Here is a 22,401-nt window from a genome sequence, read left to right on the forward strand (position 1 = left end):
GTTAGAAAAAGAAAAAGCGTGAGTCGCGTTGTTCATAATTAAACTCCTTTGATGACTCCTTTTACCTAAAGACTGTCTTCATACACTGTAACACTGTATTACTTTAACTGCAACCATCCGCCCGCGTGGACTTTTATTACTCAGACATCAATCAGTGACTCATTAGAAATCTTGTGCACAGACTGGAAAAACAATGGAGTCATTAGTGCTGCAGAGTTTTGTTTTCGTGCGTATGTTTAATCAGAGATTCCCCAGACTCTTCCCCGGAGCTGATCTCTGGAGTCTGACAGGTGGGTAATGAAAGCGTCACGATGAAGTGGGCGGCTCATACTCTCATCTACATCCACAGAATAAAGACCCCAAAATGTCCCGTGTAGCACTGGAGTCGCTCTACAGACTTCTCTGGGTCTACATCATCAGGATCAAGTGTGAGAGTAACACTGTCACGCAGAGGTTAGCCAGCACAGATTTATCCTCCACACTACTCATAAATGATGAAGTCCTTTTATAAGAACATTTATTATTCATTACCAAATATCCTTACAAAGTGTCCCTGTTTTTTCCTCCTAGTCGACTACTCAGCATCGTTTCAGCACTTTTCCCCAAAGGCTCTCGTAGTGTGGTGCCCAGAGACACGCCCCTCAATATCTTTGTCAAAATCATCCAGTTTATAGCTCAGGTAAGCTTGGAGCATTAGCCTAGAAACCTGTGTTTTACCTAAATCTGTGAATACACCGCATAATAGACATGGGTTCATGATTGGTGGTATGTTATTACAGGAGAGACTGGACTTCGCTATGAAGGAGATTATCTATGACCTCTTGTGTGTTGGCAAGTCTCACAAAACCTTCACCATCAACCCAGAGGTAAAGTACAGACCAGACTTAAAGCTACTGTAGGAACTTCTTGTGTACTCTCTCTTATTCTGTGCCTCTGCCTACCCTTCCAGAGGATGAATATTGGTCTGCGAGCCTTCTTGGTGATTGCTGACAGCTTACAGCAGAAAGACGGGGAACCGCCGATGCCTACCACAGGGATCATCATGCCGTCTGGCAACACATTACGCGTCAAAAAGATCTTCCTCAACACCACGCTCACAGATGAAGAAGCAAAAGTCATAGGTAGGTTGGATTGAATTCTGTTAAGTTTGCTCATGAAGACGTATTTAAGGAACTGTGCTCTGAATGTAATACCGCTGCTGGGCGTTTCCAGGCATGTCACTGTACTACCCACAAGTAAGAAAGGCTTTGGATAACATCCTACGGCACCTGGACAAGGAAGTGGGGCGCTCCATGAGCATGACCAGTGTACAGATGTCAAACAAGGAGCCTGAGGACATGATCACGTATGTACCCACGACCTGGATCCATGCCGTTACTCTATGTATGTCCAACCTGTAGCAGGTTCTCATAAACTGTGTGTTCTGCAGGGGAGAGAGGAAACCAAAGATCGATCTTTTCCGAACATGCGTCGCGGCCATCCCAAGGCTGATACCAGATGGCATGAGCAGACAAGACCTAATAGAGCTTCTAGCCAAGTAATTCACCTAAAATATACGCTAGCTCTAGTGGTGCTCCTTGTGTTTTTCATTATGTCACTAACTGTTGGTTCCCTTCTCCACCTCTAGACTGACCATCCACATGGACGAGGAGCTGCGTGGCCTCGCCTTTACCACTCTTCAGGCTCTGATGGTAGATTTCCCAGAGTGGCGGGAGGATGTGCTCTCTGGCTTTGCCTACTTCATAGTAAGAGAGGTCACTGATGTCCACCCCACGCTGCTGGACAATGCCGTCAAGATGCTGCTACAGCTCATCAGCCAATGGAGGCAGGCGGTGCAGAGCAGCAATAAGAGTCACGATGTACAGGTTGGTCAAGAACGCTTCAGTTTATGCTTGATGTGATGAATTTGTGTCAAAGAAGATTTTAACTTTTAACTGTTTATTTTTAGCAGGGCTCAAGCGGAGGCCGTTCTCTGTCCTTGGAGCGCACCCTTCCTTTGGGCGTGCTGCATGTGGTGGAGGGTTTAGCGCTGGTGGTGCTTTGTAGCTGCCGCCCTGCCACGCGCAGGCTGGCTGTTAATGTTCTCAAGGAGGTCCGAGCTCTGCACACTGCACTGGGCATTGGCAAGGTGATTACCTAACACTTATGTCACGAAGTGAGCATCTACATATCCGACAGTTTTTTGATCATGTGTTCTCATGTAATCTTTCAGGGTGATGAGGAACTGGCCATTGATGTAATGGACAGGTTAAGTGCATCAGTGTTGGAGAGCTTCATTCATCTCACAGGGGCTGACCAGGTATGAATTCATTTTCTTTATTCTCTGCCTTTGTGAATTTTTCTCAAATACTCTAGAGTCTCTGTTCACATCCTCTGTTTTTTTTCCTGTAGACCAACCTGCTGTATTGTCCCAGTGGGATTGATCTTCAGACTCTAGCTGAGTGGAGCTCATCTCCCATCAGCCACCAGTTTGATGTGGTGAGCCCCTCGCACATCTGGGTGTTTGCTCATGTTACTCAGGGCCAGGACCCCTGGGTGATCAGCTTCTCCAGCTACCTGCGGCAGGAGAACCTGCTCAAACATTGTCCCACTGCCCTCAACTATGCCTGGATGTTTGCCTACACCCGCCTGCAGCTACTGTCTCCACAAGTTGACATAAAGTACGTTTCCTTAAACTTCTCTGTGACTTTTCTTATAGACTGACGTCAAAGGCCCAGTGAAGCCAGGTCTTTCAACTCTGACCTTCTCTCTCTGTCCACCTGCAGTAGCCCTATCAATGCCAAGAAAGTGAACAGTCTGAACAGCAGTGACTCCTACATTGGTCTTTGGAGGAACTACTTGATCCTCTGCTGCAGCTCTGCCTCTTCCTCCTCCTCCATGAGTTCCTCATCCTCCACCTCTGGCTCCGTCCGCTGCTCCCCGCCTGAGACGCTGGCGTCCACGCCGGACAGCGGCTACAGTTATGATTCAAAGGTCAGAAGCAGCAGCACAAACAAAACTTGAGGCCATTTTTTTTTTCATTGATAAGTTTTGGAGGTTTATTTTTCACCAAGTGTGGGATGTAGCAGTTGCATACCAATTTAAATATGGTTGCAGCTTATATATGCCTGTACAGTCAGAGTATGGAAACCATATAAAAAGATGACAATGAATATTCCTGTGTGTGTTCATAGATTGTTGGCACTCCGTCCCCCTCCTCCCTGTTCAAACACATTGTTCCAATGATGCGCTCTGAGAGCATGGACATCACAGAGTCTCTAGTGTTGGGGCTTGGCAGGACCAACCCCCAGTGTTTCAGGTAAACAACACTGCATACAGTCTTTTTTAACTGCTATTTGCACAGTCAGTAGATGCTGCAATTTCATTTCACTGCTGCTGTGCCTACACATTGAGCCTGTGGCAAATAAAAGCCTTGAACCTTTTAATTATTTAAATGTACTTTTCCTCTCTTTTAGAGAGTTGATAGAGGAGCTAAATCCCATCATAAAAGAAGCTCTAGAAAGAAGACCTGAAGTAAGTGTGATTCATTAATAGCTTTAAAAACCTTTCTGTGAGAATTCCTGGACTCTTTACTAAGTTAAATTGCACTTTCCTCTGCAGAACATGAAGCGACGCAGGCGTCGCGACATCCTCAGGGTCCAGCTGGTCCGGATATTTGAGCTTCTTGCTGATGCTGGTGTCATCAGTCAAATGTATGTAATTCACAAACACCGTATAATTAAGAATTGATTTGCTCTCTTCTGCGTCTGGTTTATAAACAAACAATGATTTTTACTTTTTGCAGAGCGAGTGGAGGGTTAGATGGAGAGACCCACTCTCTGAACAGTACGCTGCTTGAGTATGTTGATCTGACCAGGCAGTTGCTGGAGGCTGAAAACGACAAGGACTCTGATACTCTGAAGGACATTCGCTGTCACTTCAGTGCACTTGTGGCAAATATCATCCAGAATGTCCCAGGTATATCTCTTAATCCCAGTCACATTCTTACTTGCTTCAAATGTCCATCTGAAGTTAATGAAGTAAAAATGCACCTCTCTCATATCTCTTTAATTGCTCCGTTCAGTACACCAGAGGAGGACCATCTTCCCCCAGCAGTCACTGAGACACAGCCTGTTCATGCTCTTCAGTCACTGGGCTGGACCCTTCAGCATCATGTTCACTCCCCTGGATCGCTACAGTGACAGAAATATGCAGATCAACCGCCATCAGTACTGCGCACTAAAGGTACACACATAGCCAGACGTAGACGTCCAAATCAGTTTTCTGCGTACAGCCTCATCCACACATTTGCTGAGAACTAACATCTGTTTTAATGTTCCAGGCCATGTCTGCAGTGTTGTGTTGTGGACCTGTAGCTGATAATGTCGGCCTTTCCTCTGATGGCTACCTCTACAAGTGGCTGGACAACATCCTGGACTCTCAGGACAAGAAGGTTAAAGACACACTGTCATTCTTGTCTACTTTGATGGTCGGTGATGGTCTGTCCAAGGCATGTGGATGTTCAAATAGGAAGTAAACCACATTTTAAAAAGAAATGGTGAAGTACTGCTTTTTCATTTGATCACAAAAAGTCCAACTGCTTCAGTTTAGAGATGTGGTTATAAAATACTATTTCCCAAACCATCTAATCTCAGTGGAAGCAGCACATATAAGGACTGTCAAAAGGAGAAGTTGGTTCACTTCCTTAGTTACGTAGCTTCTTCACCTTGATGACAGCACTACATAGTGGTGTTATGAAGTACTGCAAGAGGGCAACACATAACATTTACCTTCACACCAGCCTTTTATGACATTGCACACTTCTTTCTGAGTTGTTCTGCAAACTATTGCCCTCGTTAAGTGGTAAAATCTCACATCTACAAGGTTCTGTCATTGTCAAATAACTTACAGGTTAGGTTGAATCCTTCAAGTTATTTGAAGAAGTGACTTCAGTCCTAACAGTTGCTGTGTGGTCTCTCCTCTAGGTTCATCAGCTGGGTTGTGAGGCTGTGATGCTGCTGCTGGAGCTGAATCCAGACCAGAGCAACCTCATGTTTTGGGCCGTGGACCGCTGTTACACCGGCTCCCGTCGCGTGGCTGCCGGCTGCTTCAGGGCCATCGCCAACGTCTTTCACAACAGGTATCGCACAACTCCAGAACAATTTTTTGTGGATTTGTTGGTCCCTGCGAATCCTGCAACTTGAATCATTTGTGTATTTGTCACGCAGGGATTACCAGTTTGACACTGTGGTGCTGCTGAACCTGATTCTGTTCAAGGCAGCTGATTCCTCCAGAGATATCTATGAAGTTGCCATGCAGCTGTTACAGGTCAGAACTGTCATCTCTTTCTTATCTACACAACTTTATGCTCCACTGGCAGTTGTTAGACATATTGTAATTGTTGACTTTGTGAAACAGATCCTGGAACCCAAGCTCTTCCGTTACGCCCACAAACTGGAAATCCAGCGAACAGATGGCATCCTGACCCCTCCATCGCCGCTGCCACACCTCTACTCTGTGTCTTACTACCAGCTGTCCGAGGAGCTCGCAAGGACTTACCCAGAGCTCACTCTACCCATCTTCTCAGGTCTGCTTCATTACAGAGTGTTATTTCAATTTTAATTAACACAAAAGTCTCAGCCGGCTGATGTATCTGGTATCGGCATCGGCTGATACATTGGTGCGTTCGCTGACACATATCTATGTTTTTATCCCGGCATCCACACGCAGCCCTGTGCTGCTGGAGACGCCGTGGACTAGTGCAGCCCATACATTGTCCTTCCCCGACTAACAGTGCGCGTGCAACTTGAGTTAAATGTTCTTTGAGTTCAATAAATGTTCATGTTTTTGTTTAAATTGAGACTTGTAACATTTGTTTTCATGTAAATGGAGGGATGTAAAAATGGTATTGGCCCTAAAAAGGTTAGTTAGTCTGTACTTGTGATTGCATTTGTTATTTCTGCGTGTGTCAGATATTTCAAAGGTTTCACATGACATGCTACAGTAAAGGTGCTCCGGGGGAAAAAAAAAACAACCTTTGAAGTGAAGGTTAATCACACAGGCTGTTTGTCTGTAAAGTTTCTCAGTCATCTAGGTCATGGTATATCCATAAAAGCAGAACAAACAGACACTTGTAGAGTTTCTTAAAGATGATTCAATACTCATCCAAGAAGCTTCTTCAGTTCTTCGGTGGCAAAACATCTTTAAGAAACTATAAGTCGAGTTGCCGTTGTTTGAGCTTTTTTTTTGTGACATTTCACTTTTATGGCACAATCCTTTTTTTCTTGAAGAGCTTAAGAGTTGTCAGCATTTAGTGTGGCAAATCACACACAGACACAGACACACACAGATATAATACTTAGATAGAAGGACACAGGTCGCTTTGAGGAAGTAGAGTCTCTGCTGTGCATTTGTAACGATTCTCCAGCTTTTCAAGACTTAACACCACTCCCAAGTCAATATCAATTAGTTGCTACCTAGTCAAATCAGCTGTGTTATGATAATTATGTCGTAAAACATTCCTTTATTTTTTATTCTAAAATTATTCAACCACTGACTTCCTGCTGTATGCGTTGCAGAGGTGAGCCAGCGCATCCAGACGGCACATCCTGGTGGACGTCAAGTAATGTTGCACTACCTCCTGCCTTGGATGAACAACGTGGAGCTGGTCGACTTCAAATCGGCTGCGCGGCGACCGGAGGACTGTGGCAGTGGCGAGGACGAGGAGGAGGTACACGACAGGGAGAACATGATGGTCAACAGCCGGAGGTGGCTGCGTGGAGAAGGCTGGGGATCCCCTCGTGCAACGACCATGGTGCTAAACAACCTCATGTTCATGACGGCTAAGGTGACGCATCTAATCCACCATTTATGTTCCGTTATCAGATTCGCACAAACAGGATTGGCGTAGAAATGCTTATTGTGTGAAATCATTTCGTTTTTTACAGTATGGGGATGAGTTTGCTTGGTCAGAGATCGAGAACGTGTGGACCACGTTGGCAGACAGTTGGCCGAAGAACCTCAAAATCATTCTACACTTCCTCATCAGTATGTCCGGAGTCAGCAGTGACCCCAGCCTCTTGCCCTATGTGAGTTGCAACACACACACACTGTTGTATCAAATTGTGCAACCTCTGCCACCCAGTCCTCACATTTCTCTGACTGCGTGACACGTCTGTCCTCAGGTGAAGCGAGTGGTGGTTTACTTGGGCAGAGATAAGACTATGCAGCTGCTGGAGGAGTTGATGTGTGAGCTGGAGCTGACTGATCCTGTTAGCTCGGCTGTCACTCACATGGACAACCCCCCTTATTACCGCATCACCTCCAGTTACAAGATCCCCTCGGTCACCTCAGGTTAATGAGCTGCAGGAATGCACTAGTTCGCGGCACGGGCCGCGGCTCAAATATGAAATCAAACGTTTCTGATGGTAAATGTCTCCCCCAGGAACAACCTCCAGCACCAACACTATGGTGCCAGGAAACGACGGTCATCATGACACCAAGATCAAAGACTCTAACATGGAGGACAGGTGAGAGATGAAACATGAGCGTTTACGCTTTAAATAGACAAATAGGCAGGTGTGTGTTAGGTCAGCTACAAAAACAGGTCGTATTTCACCCAGAGGCACATGGACATTAGAAATGTGGTGGAGATTTAACAGCACTGAACAGTTTGAAAATGTTGAAGTAATCTGTCTCTCGTCTGTCTGTGGTTGGATGAAAGACCCAGTATATTTTAAATCTATGTTTTAATTCCTCGTACAAAAAATTTGGTTGACTACTTGAATTCTATTTTGAGTTTGTATTACACCCATAAAAATTTTATATTGCTGCGTTTATTTTGGAAGCAGTTTTGAGAAATATGAGGTGATATTCTTCACGATTTACTGTTCTTGCATTGTTAGACTAAAGCAGTTAAATGTGTCTGTTCTGCAGTTACACCCACCTGGATATCTACAGTGGTCTGAACAGCAACCTGAACCGGCAGCACCACCGTCTGGAGTCTCGCTACAGCAGCAGCTCTGGAGGCTCCTATGAGGATGAGAAGAGTAAGCGCAAAATGATTAATTTCTCTTAACTCGGCACTAACGAAAAAACCAAACCCTCCCGTCGCCATTTCTACTAATCTTCTCCCTTCTCCAGGTGACTCCATGCCGCTCTATGCTAACTGGCGTTTGAAGGTGATGGATCACAACCAGCCAGAGCCGCTGCCTTTCCCTCCATCTGGAGGCTGCTGGTCTCCTCTGGTGGACTATTTGCCAGAGACAAACACCCCTGCTGTAGCGCTCCATAGGTACACCTAACGCCACCTTTCATTTCAGAATCATTCCATCACATATTGTGCTGTTTTTTGAGTCACAGATTTTTCTGTTTTTCAGATGTAACATAGCAATCATCCTACTGACAGACCTCATTGTGGACCATGGGGTCAAAGTAGAGTGGAGCGCCTACCTGCACCTCCTGCTTCATGCAGTTTTCATAGGTAAACCACTTTCTGTTTGTTTTGAATGTCAAAAATTTTCATTTGGCTTTTTAAAGTCTGGTGCATGAATAATATGATGCCAAAGCTACATGATCTAATATCTCACTGCCTCCCTTCAGGGTTTGATCACCAGCACCCAGAGGTTTACGAGCACTGCAAACGCCTACTGCTTCACTTGCTCATTGTCCAAGGCACAAACAGCAGCGTTCAGTCCGTGGCCATGGTGCTCTTACGCAACAGAGACTACAACGATCCGAGGGTCCTGACTGTGAAGCCAGTAGCCCCAGACTTAAACCTCACAGGTCAGTCCTCATGTGGAGCTCAGAAATGCGAGACAAGAAGTAAAATAAGGAATATATACAAGGCCAAGTTTATGTTGTGCATTTGTGGTAATGCCAGATCAGGTCACCAGGTGGCAGCAACAGTCCAGCTCCACAAAGAACTTTCCCTGTAACAGAATATCTCCACTGTTTCATTGTGAATTTTAACTATCAAGGGCTTAGAAAGTGGCCTAGTAGCATATATAAAACAGATATAAGAGACATATATCAAATCCTACATCTTATCAGACAATCTTATCAGTTTAAGAGCTTTCAAAACATTTTGCACCATCCCTTGAGTTGCCTGCAAAGCGTGCCGTGCAGCTGAATGTGCGTTTCAATACTTCCTGTAGGAGTCCAGGAGCTGTTACCAGACTGTCAGCCGTCTCCTGTGACAGACTCGGGCCTCAGCTCCAGCTCCACGTCCTCCAGTATAAGCCTCGGAGCAGGGGGCAGCGCGCTCTCCCACCTCTCCCCCACACTTCTCAGTGAGGTAGACGTCACTGCTGAGCAGGATGAGAAGTCAAAAGCTCTTATCGAGTTCATTACATCAAGGTGAGAAGACTATTTCATTCAGAAAAATATCATCGTTCATGCTAAGCAGTACTGGTGTCAAAGTCACACACGTGCTAAATAATAGATGTATTGGCCCACTCGAACATTATTACTCATTCTGTACAATAATTTGCTTTCATGCCTCCAGCAGTGTCTAAAAGGACTGGGTATTTTTGCTTTGCATGGATTTGATTTTGGGGTTGGTGTCATATTGGCTTCTTTGCCTGGTGTGATAACACAGAATATTTTGAGGTGATATATTGGTAACGAGTCACATCCTCTGATGTCTAATCACTCTTGCCTTGCAGGAAGCGGGGTCCGCTCTGGAATCACGAGGACGTGTCGGCCAAGAACCCCAACATTAAGAGCGCCGAGCAGCTGAGTGTTTTTGTCAGACACGTGGTGACTGTTTTCAAACATATCCCATCAGGTCTGTTGGAATCATAGCTTCTTTAATTCTTGTGATTTCAGCTCACAGGTGCTTTGGCTGGATTAACCTCATTTACATGTGTGCATCTCTTCAGGTTTCCAGCTGGAGTCGTTGCTGAGTGAAGTGTCTCTAAGGACGGCTCTGTCTTGTTCTTCTCGCCACTACGCCGGCCGTTCTTTCCAGATTTTCAGGGCGCTCAAACAACCTCTGACGCCCGCTACACTGTCTGACATTCTGTCTCGACTGGTTGAGACAGTGGGTGACCCAGGAGAGGAGGCTCAGGTTAGAGCATTGAAAGAAAAGAGTATTCATATACTTATCATTGTGTTCATTCTTGTATTAGAAGTTAGGAAAAGTCAGAAAAGAACATTAAAAAAAATTAGTGGTTATTTAATTTTTATTTTAAAATTCAAAACTTTTTATGTAAATTCAAGGCATTTTTCTTTGTCGTGGTCGAGAATGGATAAACAAAACTTCTATCTGTGGTTTACCTAGTCCAGACTAAAATGTCTTTGGACTCTGACGAAACAAGGCTTGTCGTCTGCAGAAATCTCTGCACCCACATCAGAGTAATGTTAGCTAGTAGCTAACTATTCCCTGATTTTATGTAGTTATTTTTAGTTTTTAGCTGAAATATGCAGCTTAGTTTTTCTGCAGCCACGTCCTCTTCACTGAAACTCTTTTATTGTTTTGAAAAATAATTGATCCATGTCATGTAAACAGCTAAATTTGAGCCAGACCCCTGCATTGACATAACAGAATGAGCCCTGTGGCTTTCTATATATATTTAAAATGTATTCTCACTGGTATCAGTTTGTTATTGAGTAGCTTACCTTTGCTTTTTTTTTTCCCTCCTTAGGGCTTTGTCATTGAGCTCCTCCTCACTCTGGAGTCTGGCATCGACACGCTGGCAGACACCCTCAAAAACTACGACCTCCTCACTGCCTTAGCACAGTAAGTCCTCTCACTCGTAGCCTTGTCATTTTCATATTCTCCTCCTTACCTACACCAACATAACAACACTTGACTGCTAACGTGCTACAAACGTTATGTACAAAATGATTCTGTTTATTTCCAGAACCTCCAGCCGTGACCACTTGCTGGGCCCTAAGTTTGCTGCCAACAGGAAAAGCACAGGCCAGCTCAACCTGAACAGCGGAGGTCTCTTCCATCACGTCCATCCTCGCAGCAACTCTCTTCGCGCCAGCCTGATGAGTGAACGGAAAGCTGACCGGCGTAGGAGTAACACCTTAGACATAGCGGACCGGCTTGGTGGTAGCCATGGAAACCTTGCACGCACACAAAGCTTATCATCACTGGGCGGGGGAGGGACTCCGGGCGGGGACAACATCCATCCCGTGGACCCCTCAAATCTGATGGCCACCGTGTTCTGGATCGCCGCCTCCTTGCTGGAGTCGGACTACGAGTTCGAGTACCTGCTGGCGCTGCGGTTACTCAACAAGCTGCTGGGCCAGCTGCCCCTGGACCGCGCGGACAGCAGAGAACGTCTGGAGAACGTCCAGGCAAAGCTGAAGTGGTACAACTTCCCTGGCCTGCTGCAGCTCTTCCTTAAGGGCTTCACCTCTGCTTCTACTCAGGAGCTCACCATACACCTTCTCAGCAAGCTCATCAGTGTCTCCAGACATACACTGGTTGACCCTTCACAAGTGGCAGGTACTGTGCACGGATACCAATACAGTTGCTCCATCTATCAAGTGGATTTCTGTCTATATTTAAATTGCTTGCGTATTAATTTATATGTTCACGTTGTTCCTGATCTTTGTCTGCAGGCTTTCCTCTGAACATCCTGTGCCTTCTACCACACCTCATCCAGCACTTTGACAGCCCCACTCCTTTCTGCAAGGAGACAGCTGATAAGATAGCCAAGGTGTGCGCGGACGAGAAGTCGGCCACACTCTCCAACCTGGCTCACATGATGAGCCTGTACAGCACGCACAGCTACTCCCGCGACTGCACCAACTGGATCAACGTAGTGTGTCGTTACCTCCACGATGCCTTTGCTGAGAGGACCTTGAACCTGGTCACCTACTTGGCTGAGGTATGGAAGACTTTGGTGTGCTTTTTGGTCACTTTTTGGTAAAGATCGATATCGACTGTGAACGTGTCCATGTTTCAGCTACTGGAGAAGGGCCTTCCCGCCATGCAGCAGTCCCTGTTGCAGATTATCCACAGTTTGCTGGGTCATATTGACCTGTCAGCAGCGCCCGTTAAACAGTTTAACCTGGAGATCATGAAGATCATTGGCAAATATGTTCAGGTGAGAGTTAAATGTTAGTAATTATTCTTATTAGACACACATTTTTACTTATTGTTTATAAATGTATACATTTTCTGCAAGTACCAGATACAGGATCAAACCCAGGTTGCTGCAATTTCTTCAACAATAGTTTTTTACTGGACACAGCCTCTTTGCGCCTATATCCTGATGTGTATGAAAGCTGCGATGATCTGTTCCATAAATAGAAATAGTAGTGGCTCAGCGTGATTGTATGAAGACCTTTTGATGCAGCTGAAGCACTTCATGGAAGCCTTTTACCAGCCCCGACCCAGAACTCTATATGTGTCTCACTCACGTCCGACAGCCGTTATACCATTAACGCCTCAAGCAAGTTCTCCACTGGCCCGCTGCCAGTGTTGCATTTTGTAGAAGGCATTGTGTTTTTTCGCGTTTACAGTATCCCAGTGTTCACTAGTGTCCGCTCCGAGCTGCATTGTTTGGCCTCCTTTCTTCAGCTCCCCCCGACGTGGTCGTAGGCCACACGGAGTACAAATGGCTTCAGAGCCTCGAGTGTATACCGGCTGTGGGTAGTGGATGGAAAATAAGTCCTTTCATGTTCACGAATTCTTCAGAAACAGTTGTGCCATTATGTTTGTGTTTGTTTTCCACAGAGCCCACACTGGAAAGAGGCCCAAAACATTCTCAAGTTGGTGGTGTCTCGTTCCGCCAGCCTTGTCGTCCCAGACGACGTGCAGCGCTCTTACAGCACAGAATCGTGCGGCTCTCCAGAAATTGCCTTCACTCGGATATTCAACAACTCCTCCAAGGAGCTGCCTGGGAAGACTCTGGACTTCCACTTTGACATCTCAGAGGTCGGCTTCCTAACTGTTTTTCCCCCCATTTGTGTCCCAGTTCTCACCTTGTGTTGTGTGTCTAACTGCCTTTGTCTGACTCCATAGACACCGATCATAGGCCACAAATATGGCGATCAGCGTACTGCAGCGGGCCGGAACGGAAAGCCCCAAGTGATTGCTGTAACGAGGAGTACCTCCTCTACGTCATCCGGCTCTAACTCTAATGGGCTGGTGCAAGTCAGCTGGAAGAGGCCTCAACTCTCTCAGGTATTTACCCAAACAGACACAAGGGATCCAGCAGCTTCACTAGAATCAACTATGGTCCATCTTTATGCTTTTGTTATTGACCTTAAATCACCATCAGTTGATTAGATATATTTACCAGTATATCTGGATCTCTGTGTTTGAAGTACATAGGTTTTTACTACGCATTGCTTTGTTGTGATGTTTGTCTTGATGTTGTTAGTCTTCAATTAACAAGTTAGATGTAGGTCATTTCTACGATTAATACTGTAGATCTAGGGCTATAATATGTAGCCATTGCATGGCATATAGCATAGGTCTTCAACAGGGGGTCCGCTGTGGGGGGGGTGCAAAATCTTTGGTTGATTAGACATTTTTTCTATATATATTTTTTTTAATTTTACCCTACATTTTTAAAATACACATATTTTAGTTAAGGGATATATGGAGGTCACATGGCCACTGTGACACGTGTTTGAAAAAAATATATATATATTTGAACCTGAATATTATTTTAATAGCTTAACATTGAATGCAAAATAATAATGATGATGTATATTTATAAATAGCACTAGGTCAAGTTTAATATAGAACACATATAGTAGGTAGGGGGTCTCTACTTAATCTCTCCATCAGTTTGGGGTCCTTGGCCTTAAAAACATTGGAGAGTCCTGATCATTTAACACTTAGTAGTTAAATAGTGATGTTTAGTTGTATGTCCCGGTTTCTCATCTTGTCATTTGTTCTTGTTACAGAGAAGAACCAGAGAGAGGCTGATGAATGTCCTGTCTCTATGTGGTCCAGAATCCGGCATTCCCAAAAATCCATCTGTAAGACTCCTCTCCTACTCTAAGGCCTCAGACAAGGTCTCTGTAAAAGAAATACTGCTGCTCTAACTACATTGTCTTCAAGTTTTGTTTCCTTGACCTTATTTTACTGCATTTGATTTGTACTGAGCCTCTTTACCTTCCTTTCTGCTCAGGTGGTCTTCTCATCCAATGAGGACCTGGACTCTGCGGACCAGCAGACCAGCCTCATACCCACGGTGGAGGAGGTGGTCAGAGAGGAGGAGGTGCAGGGAGAAGATACGGGCAGCGAGCAGCAGTTTGGCGTCTTCAAGGACTTTGACTTCTTAGATGTGGAGCTGGAAGATGCTGAGGTGAGAATTTACAGTCGTATGAAGGATTATGTTAAATGTTTAATTATAGTGAAGAGGCAAAAAATTGAAGCTGTGATTAATCACGTTACAAATAGACAATAATTTGACTGTGACTGACTGAAGGGGTGCGAGTAGAGCTGCAGAGTTTAGCCACGTCTCATCTCGTCCATGTACGTGACCGATTAACAGCATTAACGTCTTGTTTGTCCAACTTGTGTCTTATTAGTCCTGACTTCTGTAGTAGAAGAAATATGTGTTTTATAACTGTCTCAAGTCTACTAACATTCGTATTCCTTCTCTTCTCTTGCCACAAGGAGTTGCAGGTAAGTCCGTGGTCCACGTAGAGATGTTGTTCTTTGCGGTGCCCTGGTGTCTCCCCGTGTTGTCCTGAAAACACTTTAATTTGAAATCATTGCTCCTCCGTGATTGTGAACCCCTTATTTTTATACCTTTAGAGCTTTGCATAATTTACCATCCCTAACTGAGAAGAAAAATCATTCCACCCACTCATCCACTTGAGCGTCTCTTCACGTGTCCATGTTTGTTATTTGATTTATGGAATGCTGCCTTTGTCTTGTTGTTTTTTTTTTTGTTTTTTCTTTTAAATGCACCTATTTTGCCAACTTTTTGCACAGTGTGTCTCACCTCTGTTGACTCGGTCGTCCTGCAGGGGGAGAGCATGGACAACTTCAACTGGGGAGTGCGGCGTCGCTCCCTGGAGAGCATGGACAAAGGGGACACGCCGTCTTTGCAGGAGTGCCAGTACACGGGCAGCACGCCGAGCCTCAACCTCACCAACCACGAGGACACGGACGAGTCGTCTGAGGAGGAGGTACTGAGCGCTAGCCAGATTCTCACCCGCTCCAACCTTGTAAGTCTCACTCTAATCGGGGTCCCACACCAAACCCAACCTACCGAACTCCTCGCGCAGCCCGCTGGCATGGTGTGCGTGTGTGTGTGTGCGCGCATACTGAGCTGGAGCTGCTGCCAGGGTGGACAGCGCGGGGCTACATGCTTGCTTCTTCGCTGGTGGTAGATGCCCCCTTCCAACCTCAGCCCAGCCCCTCTACCGCGCTACATTAATGCTTTTATCTAAAAAAGAAAGAAAAGAAAAGAATTTATATATTTGTTCAGTTGGTAAGTACAGTGTAGGAAAGCTTGCAGGTTATTTGTATTTTCAAAGAGACATAGATTTTAGTGAGTTGGTATATTTCCCAAAAAATAAGTAAATTATAAAACAGCCCAAGTGTTAAAATGCTAAATCCAGCATGTTCCTTTGCATCATTTAACAGTTTGGCTGCTTGTCTCTAACTCTTTGCTTTGCAACCGAGGTCTTTTCTCAAGCCGCCAGTTTTAAGGCTGTTCATTTTAAATGCTTATAGGGATGTTTTCGTCCCCTCTTCTTCTTTCCTTCTTGATCTTTGTAGTGCACGGTGAGAGAATGAGCTTTTTGCCTTTAGTGGACATTTCCCCTCAAAGTGTTTGTAGTCATCGAGTATTGCAGTACACACTAGAAAGAAATGAGCATGCAACATTTATATGTGGTTTAACCAGAATTTTGAATGATATAACCTGTTCATAAAATGTAATTGCTATTGTTAGCATGATCTTAGCATGAGCAGTATTGAGGTTCAGAATCTGTTGAGCTAAAATGACTAAACGTGCTTGATACAGAAACACACGTAATGAAATTTGTATGTTCATTAGCAAAATGTATGAAGACTACGTTGCATTAACAACTGTTTACTTCCGGTCCCGCTTAAAGGTTTTCTACTTTTCTGCATAAAAAATGACTCATGAACGTCAGAAGATTTGAACATAAGTCCTGAAAGTAGATAAAGAAAACTCAATCAAACTAATTAAACCAGAATGTTACTTGTGAATTTGTTTATTGCGCATAAAAATTACATATGAGGCCAGATTAGAGTTCTTCTCTTCAGAAAAGATAAATGGAGGAGATTCGATCAGCCAGAACATTAAAACCAGAAGTGAGGGGAGAAGTAAATTACATTGACCACCATGTGACAGTTCAGTTTTCTGCTGAACTGTTTTGGAGGCAAAAAATATCAAGCTGAAGGTGGTCATGATGTTATGCCTGATCGGCCTGAGACGACTGTGACCCTCCAGTGGTCAAGCAACAAAGATGGCTCCAAAAGCAAGACGCATAATAGTCTGAGAGGACACAAAGGAGCCCAATGTAACTGGCTGATGTAAATGCTCATGAGTCCACCATCAGGAGAACAATGAACAACAGTGGTGTGAATGACAGAGTGGCAAAGACAAAAGCACCGTGTCATGCAGCAAGACAAGTCATTCTACAAAATAATGGTTAAAGAAGAACAAAATTAATGTTTTGGAACGGCCGAGTCACAGTCCTGACTTTAATCCAATAGAGATCGTGTGAAAGGACCAGAAACAGTTTATGTGAGGAAACCCACCGACATCTCAGAACTGTCATGGCTCTGTACTGAGGAATGGGCTAAAATTCCTCCAGGCTACTCTAGATGACTGGTCTTAAAATAAATAAATGCACAAGTAATAAATAATATTTTTGTTTCACTTGTGTATCTGGATAATCTTTGTATACTTTCAGGACCTGTGTGAAAATCCACTGAGTCATTTCTATTCAGAAATGTAAAAAAAACTTTGACGGGTACAAAATCATTTAAGCTGTGTTGTACATATGTGTGCCTACATTACTGAGTGTCACATTTTTGATGCAAATATATCTTTTAGGATCAAGTGATCAGTCTAAACTAAACTAAACTAATCATCAAAATTGCCCAATAACAAATGAAGCCCTGGCTCATCATTATTAAGTGTGTTATACCCCACAGTAACGTCATTAATAGTTTGTAGTGTATCAGTGTCCAGACATGATAACCTCTAGAAAAGTTTATAAAATCAGTTTTCTGCCTCAGCGTAAAAGTTTGCAACAAAATAAATGACGTACAAAACTATTTCTGTTGTGTTTATATTTGCCTCACCTAAAAAAAAATGAAAACCAACCTGTTGTCGTGTTTTTCTCCTCCAGCTTAACAGTGACTCTGCCACCGACGACACTGCGTCCAACCACGTGGACTCCTTGCAGCAGTCCCAGGAGTCGTCCAGCAGCGCCATGACTGAAGAGGCGACTGTCCTGCCCTCTCTGCCCTCTCTGCCCTCCCTCCCCCGACTGGATAGTCCCATTTTGGAGAGGGCCCACTCAGACAGCACCAGCAGCCAGCTGCCTGAGGTGCGATCAATCGGGCGCAGCAATAAACTGTGGTGCTCGGGTGCTTTTTAGCTTTCCTTTTTTTCCCTTCTGTTCCACTTTTATCTGCTTCTGCTGTACTTCTTTGCTTGGCTGTCATTACGACAGGTGGTCAGCTTCCTTCAGGGAGTTTCGGATTGGGGTAAAAGTGCTGGTTCTGTGACTGTCTGCCTGCTGCCAGGTTAAGACACTTGTGATCTGCCTTCGCTGCTTCTGACTCCTCCTGCGACTGCTTGCTTTTATTTGCCTTGCTCTGGGTGTGGGTGCCGAAGGCTAGCTCTTTAGCTCTTGCTTCCTAAAATAGTGGTGTGGCTTGATTGTGCGATTCGGGGGGAGATGAAAAGAAAAGCTCACCTCAGGTCAGCTGTTACTGCTCAGCTCCAATAACACAGCAACTGACCATTCCAACTAAATCCTCCACTTAAAAACTTGTGAAAGGGACACCAGCTCCTTTATCTTCGGCAGACGCATGTGTGAGTATGAGTCCTTTTCAAGTGGTGTGTTAACTTTAAACATGCAGTGAACTGAAAACCAGTGGCGCTCTTGCCACTTATACACCTTCAAGTTGCTACCATATTAACATGCCATAGCCTCCCTTGTGCTATCTACTGCTACTGACATTTATCATTCATACTAACAACGGTGAGTACATTACTGTCCTGATTGACATTTGTCTGTACAGTGCGGGGATTCAATTCACTGGCTTTTACCTTTAGTCATAGAAACATGCCATAAGAATAGCCTGAGCTCATAAATATTTAATAAAGTGTATCCGTAGATGTGTAAATTGTCTTTGGGGCAGGCGCTCGTTCCCCTCCGTGACGCACAAAACTGAATGTAACTTTCTAGGAACTCGCCGTGGCCACTGGTTTCAATATCATCCCAAGGACATCTCCTCCATCACAGCTCCAGCTCTTAGCGTAATGAGCCCCAGATAAAACCATCAATACTCTTACTCATTCCCTCCAGGATGGCCACGACCACTTCTAAAAGCTTTCCGTAATATAGCTACTGTCTCTGATGTACTGGCTGACTGCCACGCTCAGCTTTCCTAATGCATTAGACTTTTACATAAAAAAAAATAAAGAAGAAGAAGGAGACGGCAGAAGAAACCCAAGTCCTCTTAATTAGAACCATCTGTGCCATCTTTATCGTCCCCCTCCCCCTGTTTGGACTTTGCATCTACTTGGTTACTTTGCATATTATATTCATAGCTCTATAGATGTCAGACTCAGACACTGGTTATATTTGTGCTGAGGTGTTATATAAATACGTTCGGTTTTAGCTTGGTTATAAATCGTAGCCTCGTCTGACGCGTGGCCACGATTTACAACTGCCGTTCGGTCAATTTGTTATGTGGCTGGTGCGGCCCGTCTTTTACGTGTTGTTATGCGGAGTCACTCGTGATAAATCAGTCCTCGTCAGATCTCGTACGTGCGTCGCCGCGGATACATCTCATTCATCTTCCGTCCCCGCCGGCTCGCTCGCTGCCCCGTCGCCTCGCTGCGACGCTGCCGTTTTATCAGCGGCGAGGTCAAGTTTTTAAAGGCGTTTGCGTGACAGATTGATATTGGCTCCTGTTTATTGATTCCTTTTTCTTTTTCTTTAATTTCTCACGAGAGGCGTTAGCTTGTAGAGCGGCACCCAGAGCAAAAGAGAGAGACGTCGTAAAAAGTGCTGACTGAAGTCCCCCCTGTGTAATTGAATCTAATATGTGCTCTTAAGTACGGGCTATAGCCGTCTTAATCCAGGCTATAAAAGGTTCAGCAGCTGGGTAGAGGGTCACCAGTGTATCTGTGTTCTTGAATTGGTCTTAAGACCAGACTGTATGTCTGTTTAGAGACGGATCTTTGTCATGAACACAATGCGTTGTTTTTTTGTTTGAAATCACCTGCCGACCTGCACCTGATCGCCCCCGTTTATGGCTTTGTGTTACAGGACGCTATAAGCGTGACGGCGGCTGACGAGCTGAGCAGCAGCGTAAGCGAGGACACGGGGTTTTGCAGCGCCCCCCCTCTGCCCTCCGACCCACCAGAACTGTGCGACCCCTGTGACTCGCAGGATCCGCCGGACGCTCAGGAGACACAAGACCCTCACGAGGACCTGGACCCGGCCCCCCCTCCTCCGCCGGCCATAGACACGCCTCCGGGGTCTCTCTGTGAGGAAGAATCCCAAACAGTGCTGCCTCTGTGTCTGCCCATGCCACCAGACACAAAGCCAGATCCAGATCCTGATCCTGACAGCACCTGCGGATCCATGTGGGAGGAGGATGTGACGCAGGCGTTGAAGGAGCTGGATGAGCGCTGTGAAGAGGAGGAGGCAGACTTCTCTGGCATGTCCAGGTCAGAAAGTCCGAATTTTACTTAGGATCAAGAAGTCCATGTGTAAATCGAGTGAAATATGAACCCACCAGAAACTGGTTTATGGTTTTATTTTTACATCTTCTGATCTGTCAAAGATTAGAATGGAGAGTAGACACACGTGTTTAATGCTACACAAACCAAAGCTAGATGCTTCAGGGGTAGTGGGACTTTTAGAAGACTGACTTTGTGAATCTTATTTACATGTGGGCAAAAACTAAACATCTCTTAACATACTAGATGTGCCAGAACAGTGTTTGGAGAGATAAAAACAAAAATAAGCACCAGAGATTTTTAGCAGGTATTATCTTTACTCATTGAGCATCAGATAAACAAACAGTTGTACTTCATCACACACCAACGGCCACATATTTTCAAGGTGAACTGCACAGTTTTCTATTAACTTGAGAAGAAATTCATCAATATCCGTCTGTTTAGCTGACGGATTCATTGACTGGTTGATTGATTAACTGACGACATTGAATATACATGATGAATTGTCAGCACATGGAAAACCATGTTTTTACTGCTTATTTATTTTGGGGAGACCCTAACTGGAAGCCCTTTATGAAAACAGCGTCTACTCTACTCTCAACACGCAGCTAGTCCAGTTTTTGTGAGATCACACTTTTGCGATGGCATGATGGGTCATTTTTTTTTCTTGGCACGGCTTCCTGAAACTGTGAAGGTGGGCCAGAATGGCTCCAAGCCACTTGTAAACATTCCCCCTTCAAGGTGGGCCAATTCTGACTGGAGGACGGCTACAGTCGGAGGCAAACTACGCCGAAGCAATGCTGAACAGTTGCTCACTTAGCCTCTTATTAGCACGTATCACCGTACTCGGGGTCTTGCACCTAGCTGAGGTACACACAAGTGATAAGCAAGTGCATGAGTGGCTTGGACTGACAGTCAACAGCTGGACTCCAAACGAGCTCAGCGTGCGTGTCTGTGTGTGAGGATTTATCCGAGGGGCTGAGAGCGAGATCAAAACAACTCGGCAACATCCTGCCACTGCGAGGCTGGGAGCTGGCTCCGTTAGCAGGAGTGTGTGTGTGTGTGTCTGTGTGTGTGTGTGTGTGTGTGTGTGTGTGTGTGTGTGTAGTTGCCTACTTGCACAGAGCTCTCTGCAGTCCTGTGTGGGATGAGAGTGCAGTGCGCTAGTGCTGTTAGCAGTTGCAGCACGGACGTGCTGCAGACGAGGGGAGAGAGTGAGGGGAAGAGAAGCGATTGTTGGGGTGAGGATGAGGACAGAGACCGTGTCAGCTGCATCACTTGGCAGCGCAGGCTTTAGATACTTATATTCTGTCTGCTTCTTCAGGCTGTTTGGTCCCACTGGCCTGTGAGTATATGTGCGTATGTGCGTGTGAGAGAGAGAGAGAGATGTGTACAAGATGCTAAAATGCTAATAGCTCTTATGTTATTGTGAGGGCACTGCAGTGGATTAGTTCTCCAAATACTGCAGCAGAATCTTCCGTGCGGAGGCAGAGACTCAGCAATGTGAGGTTGTTTACTTGCAGCGAGCGGCGATGAGTGTGTGTGTGTGCGTGTGTTTGTGTTTACATTCGTCCTTTGGTGGAGACGGAGGGGAGTGCAGAACATGTCGGATCGTAGCTCATTGGCCCCTGTGTGTGTGTTTTCAGTCAAGATGAAGGTGACGCAGACGGCTTCCCAGAGATTCAGGCCTCTCCGCCCCCTTCGCCCTTCCTCTCTGCCATCCTGGCAGCATTCCAGCCTGTTGCCTATGACAATGAGGAAGATGCCTGGCGTTGCCATGTCAACCAGATGTTGTCAGACACGGACGGGTCCTCTGCTGTTTACACTTTCCACGTGTTCTCCAGACTCTTTCAGGTAAATGCGCATTCGCGTCGTTTTTGGTCGGCGGGACTGGGCCGTGTCTGTGGCATCTACGACATTGTTTACCCGTGTCCATTCCCAGCGAGACATTTTTTCATTTTAGTTTTTCCCCTCATCCTTTCATAGAGCATTCAGAGGAAGTTTGGCTCCATTACACATTCATCTGTTCGCTTTCTCGGGGAAAGACTCCAACGGATGGGTAATCAGTTCCTCAGCTCCCTGGAGGTCATGACGTCTCGCTCTCAGTGTCCCACTGTGCTGCTTGATGCAGAGACGGTGAGGCTGTTCTGCATGGTCGTCCGAAATAATTACTCATGAAGCTAGAATGCAATAATGTCACCACAGTAACATATTTCAGTCGTTTTGTAAAAATAAATGAAAGGAAGAAAGAAATAGTGCTGCATGTTATGCATTTTCCCCAACGTATCCGTGTGTCTTGCTGTAGATATCTTTGTGTCATGTACTGTGTGTGTACTGGGTGTCGTTGTGGCTTAATGTATGTGGTGTCCTGTCTTGCTGTTGTAGCTGGTCTCTTGTGGACTGTTGGAGACTCTGAAGTTTAGTGTGCTGGAGTTGCAGGAACACCTGGACACCTACAACGCCAAGAAAGAAGCGGCAGAGCAGGTCAGTCGCCACATCCCCGTCACCTCATTCACCGTGTCTGCTTCCACCT

General features: G+C 45.4%; 1 protein-coding gene across 22 annotated transcripts in view; it reads left to right on the forward strand.

Moving 5' to 3' along the window:
* The window catches only part of fryl (furry homolog, like), a 60,818-nt gene that overhangs the window by 33,012 nt on the left and 5,405 nt on the right, over positions 1-22,401 (forward strand). For 9 of the 22 annotated variants that reach the window (XM_047587181.1, XM_047587183.1, XM_047587182.1 and 6 more), the window contains 46 exons: positions 350-453; positions 571-679; positions 780-866; positions 950-1,121; positions 1,213-1,345; positions 1,430-1,537; positions 1,628-1,865; positions 1,949-2,128; positions 2,213-2,299; positions 2,392-2,660; positions 2,766-2,973; positions 3,174-3,298; positions 3,456-3,513; positions 3,601-3,692; positions 3,785-3,957; positions 4,064-4,224; positions 4,322-4,432; positions 4,965-5,119; positions 5,208-5,307; positions 5,398-5,566; positions 6,558-6,826; positions 6,927-7,067; positions 7,164-7,332; positions 7,424-7,508; positions 7,915-8,027; positions 8,122-8,272; positions 8,358-8,461; positions 8,581-8,763; positions 9,135-9,336; positions 9,645-9,766; positions 9,861-10,048; positions 10,626-10,720; positions 10,845-11,440; positions 11,557-11,825; positions 11,904-12,044; positions 12,677-12,877; positions 12,965-13,126; positions 13,858-13,968; positions 14,085-14,261; positions 14,576-14,584; positions 14,932-15,132; positions 17,296-17,496; positions 19,453-19,856; positions 21,515-21,722; positions 21,855-22,004; positions 22,254-22,352. In XM_047587181.1, coding sequence (XP_047443137.1) covers positions 350-453; positions 571-679; positions 780-866; positions 950-1,121; positions 1,213-1,345; positions 1,430-1,537; positions 1,628-1,865; positions 1,949-2,128; positions 2,213-2,299; positions 2,392-2,660; positions 2,766-2,973; positions 3,174-3,298; positions 3,456-3,513; positions 3,601-3,692; positions 3,785-3,957; positions 4,064-4,224; positions 4,322-4,432; positions 4,965-5,119; positions 5,208-5,307; positions 5,398-5,566; positions 6,558-6,826; positions 6,927-7,067; positions 7,164-7,332; positions 7,424-7,508; positions 7,915-8,027; positions 8,122-8,272; positions 8,358-8,461; positions 8,581-8,763; positions 9,135-9,336; positions 9,645-9,766; positions 9,861-10,048; positions 10,626-10,720; positions 10,845-11,440; positions 11,557-11,825; positions 11,904-12,044; positions 12,677-12,877; positions 12,965-13,126; positions 13,858-13,968; positions 14,085-14,261; positions 14,576-14,584; positions 14,932-15,132; positions 17,296-17,496; positions 19,453-19,856; positions 21,515-21,722; positions 21,855-22,004; positions 22,254-22,352 — 7,590 coding nt within the window. The remainder of the gene's footprint in view (positions 1-349; positions 454-570; positions 680-779; positions 867-949; positions 1,122-1,212; positions 1,346-1,429; positions 1,538-1,627; positions 1,866-1,948; positions 2,129-2,212; positions 2,300-2,391; positions 2,661-2,765; positions 2,974-3,173; positions 3,299-3,455; positions 3,514-3,600; positions 3,693-3,784; positions 3,958-4,063; positions 4,225-4,321; positions 4,433-4,964; positions 5,120-5,207; positions 5,308-5,397; positions 5,567-6,557; positions 6,827-6,926; positions 7,068-7,163; positions 7,333-7,423; positions 7,509-7,914; positions 8,028-8,121; positions 8,273-8,357; positions 8,462-8,580; positions 8,764-9,134; positions 9,337-9,644; positions 9,767-9,860; positions 10,049-10,625; positions 10,721-10,844; positions 11,441-11,556; positions 11,826-11,903; positions 12,045-12,676; positions 12,878-12,964; positions 13,127-13,857; positions 13,969-14,084; positions 14,262-14,575; positions 14,585-14,931; positions 15,133-17,295; positions 17,497-19,452; positions 19,857-21,514; positions 21,723-21,854; positions 22,005-22,253; positions 22,353-22,401) is intronic. The other 13 variants (XM_047587170.1, XM_047587172.1, XM_047587175.1 and 10 more) reach the window with 7 other exon arrangements.

Source organism: Mugil cephalus, chromosome 6 (assembly GCF_022458985.1).
Source record: "Mugil cephalus isolate CIBA_MC_2020 chromosome 6, CIBA_Mcephalus_1.1, whole genome shotgun sequence".
NCBI classification, from domain to species: domain Eukaryota; kingdom Metazoa; phylum Chordata; class Actinopteri; order Mugiliformes; family Mugilidae; genus Mugil; species Mugil cephalus.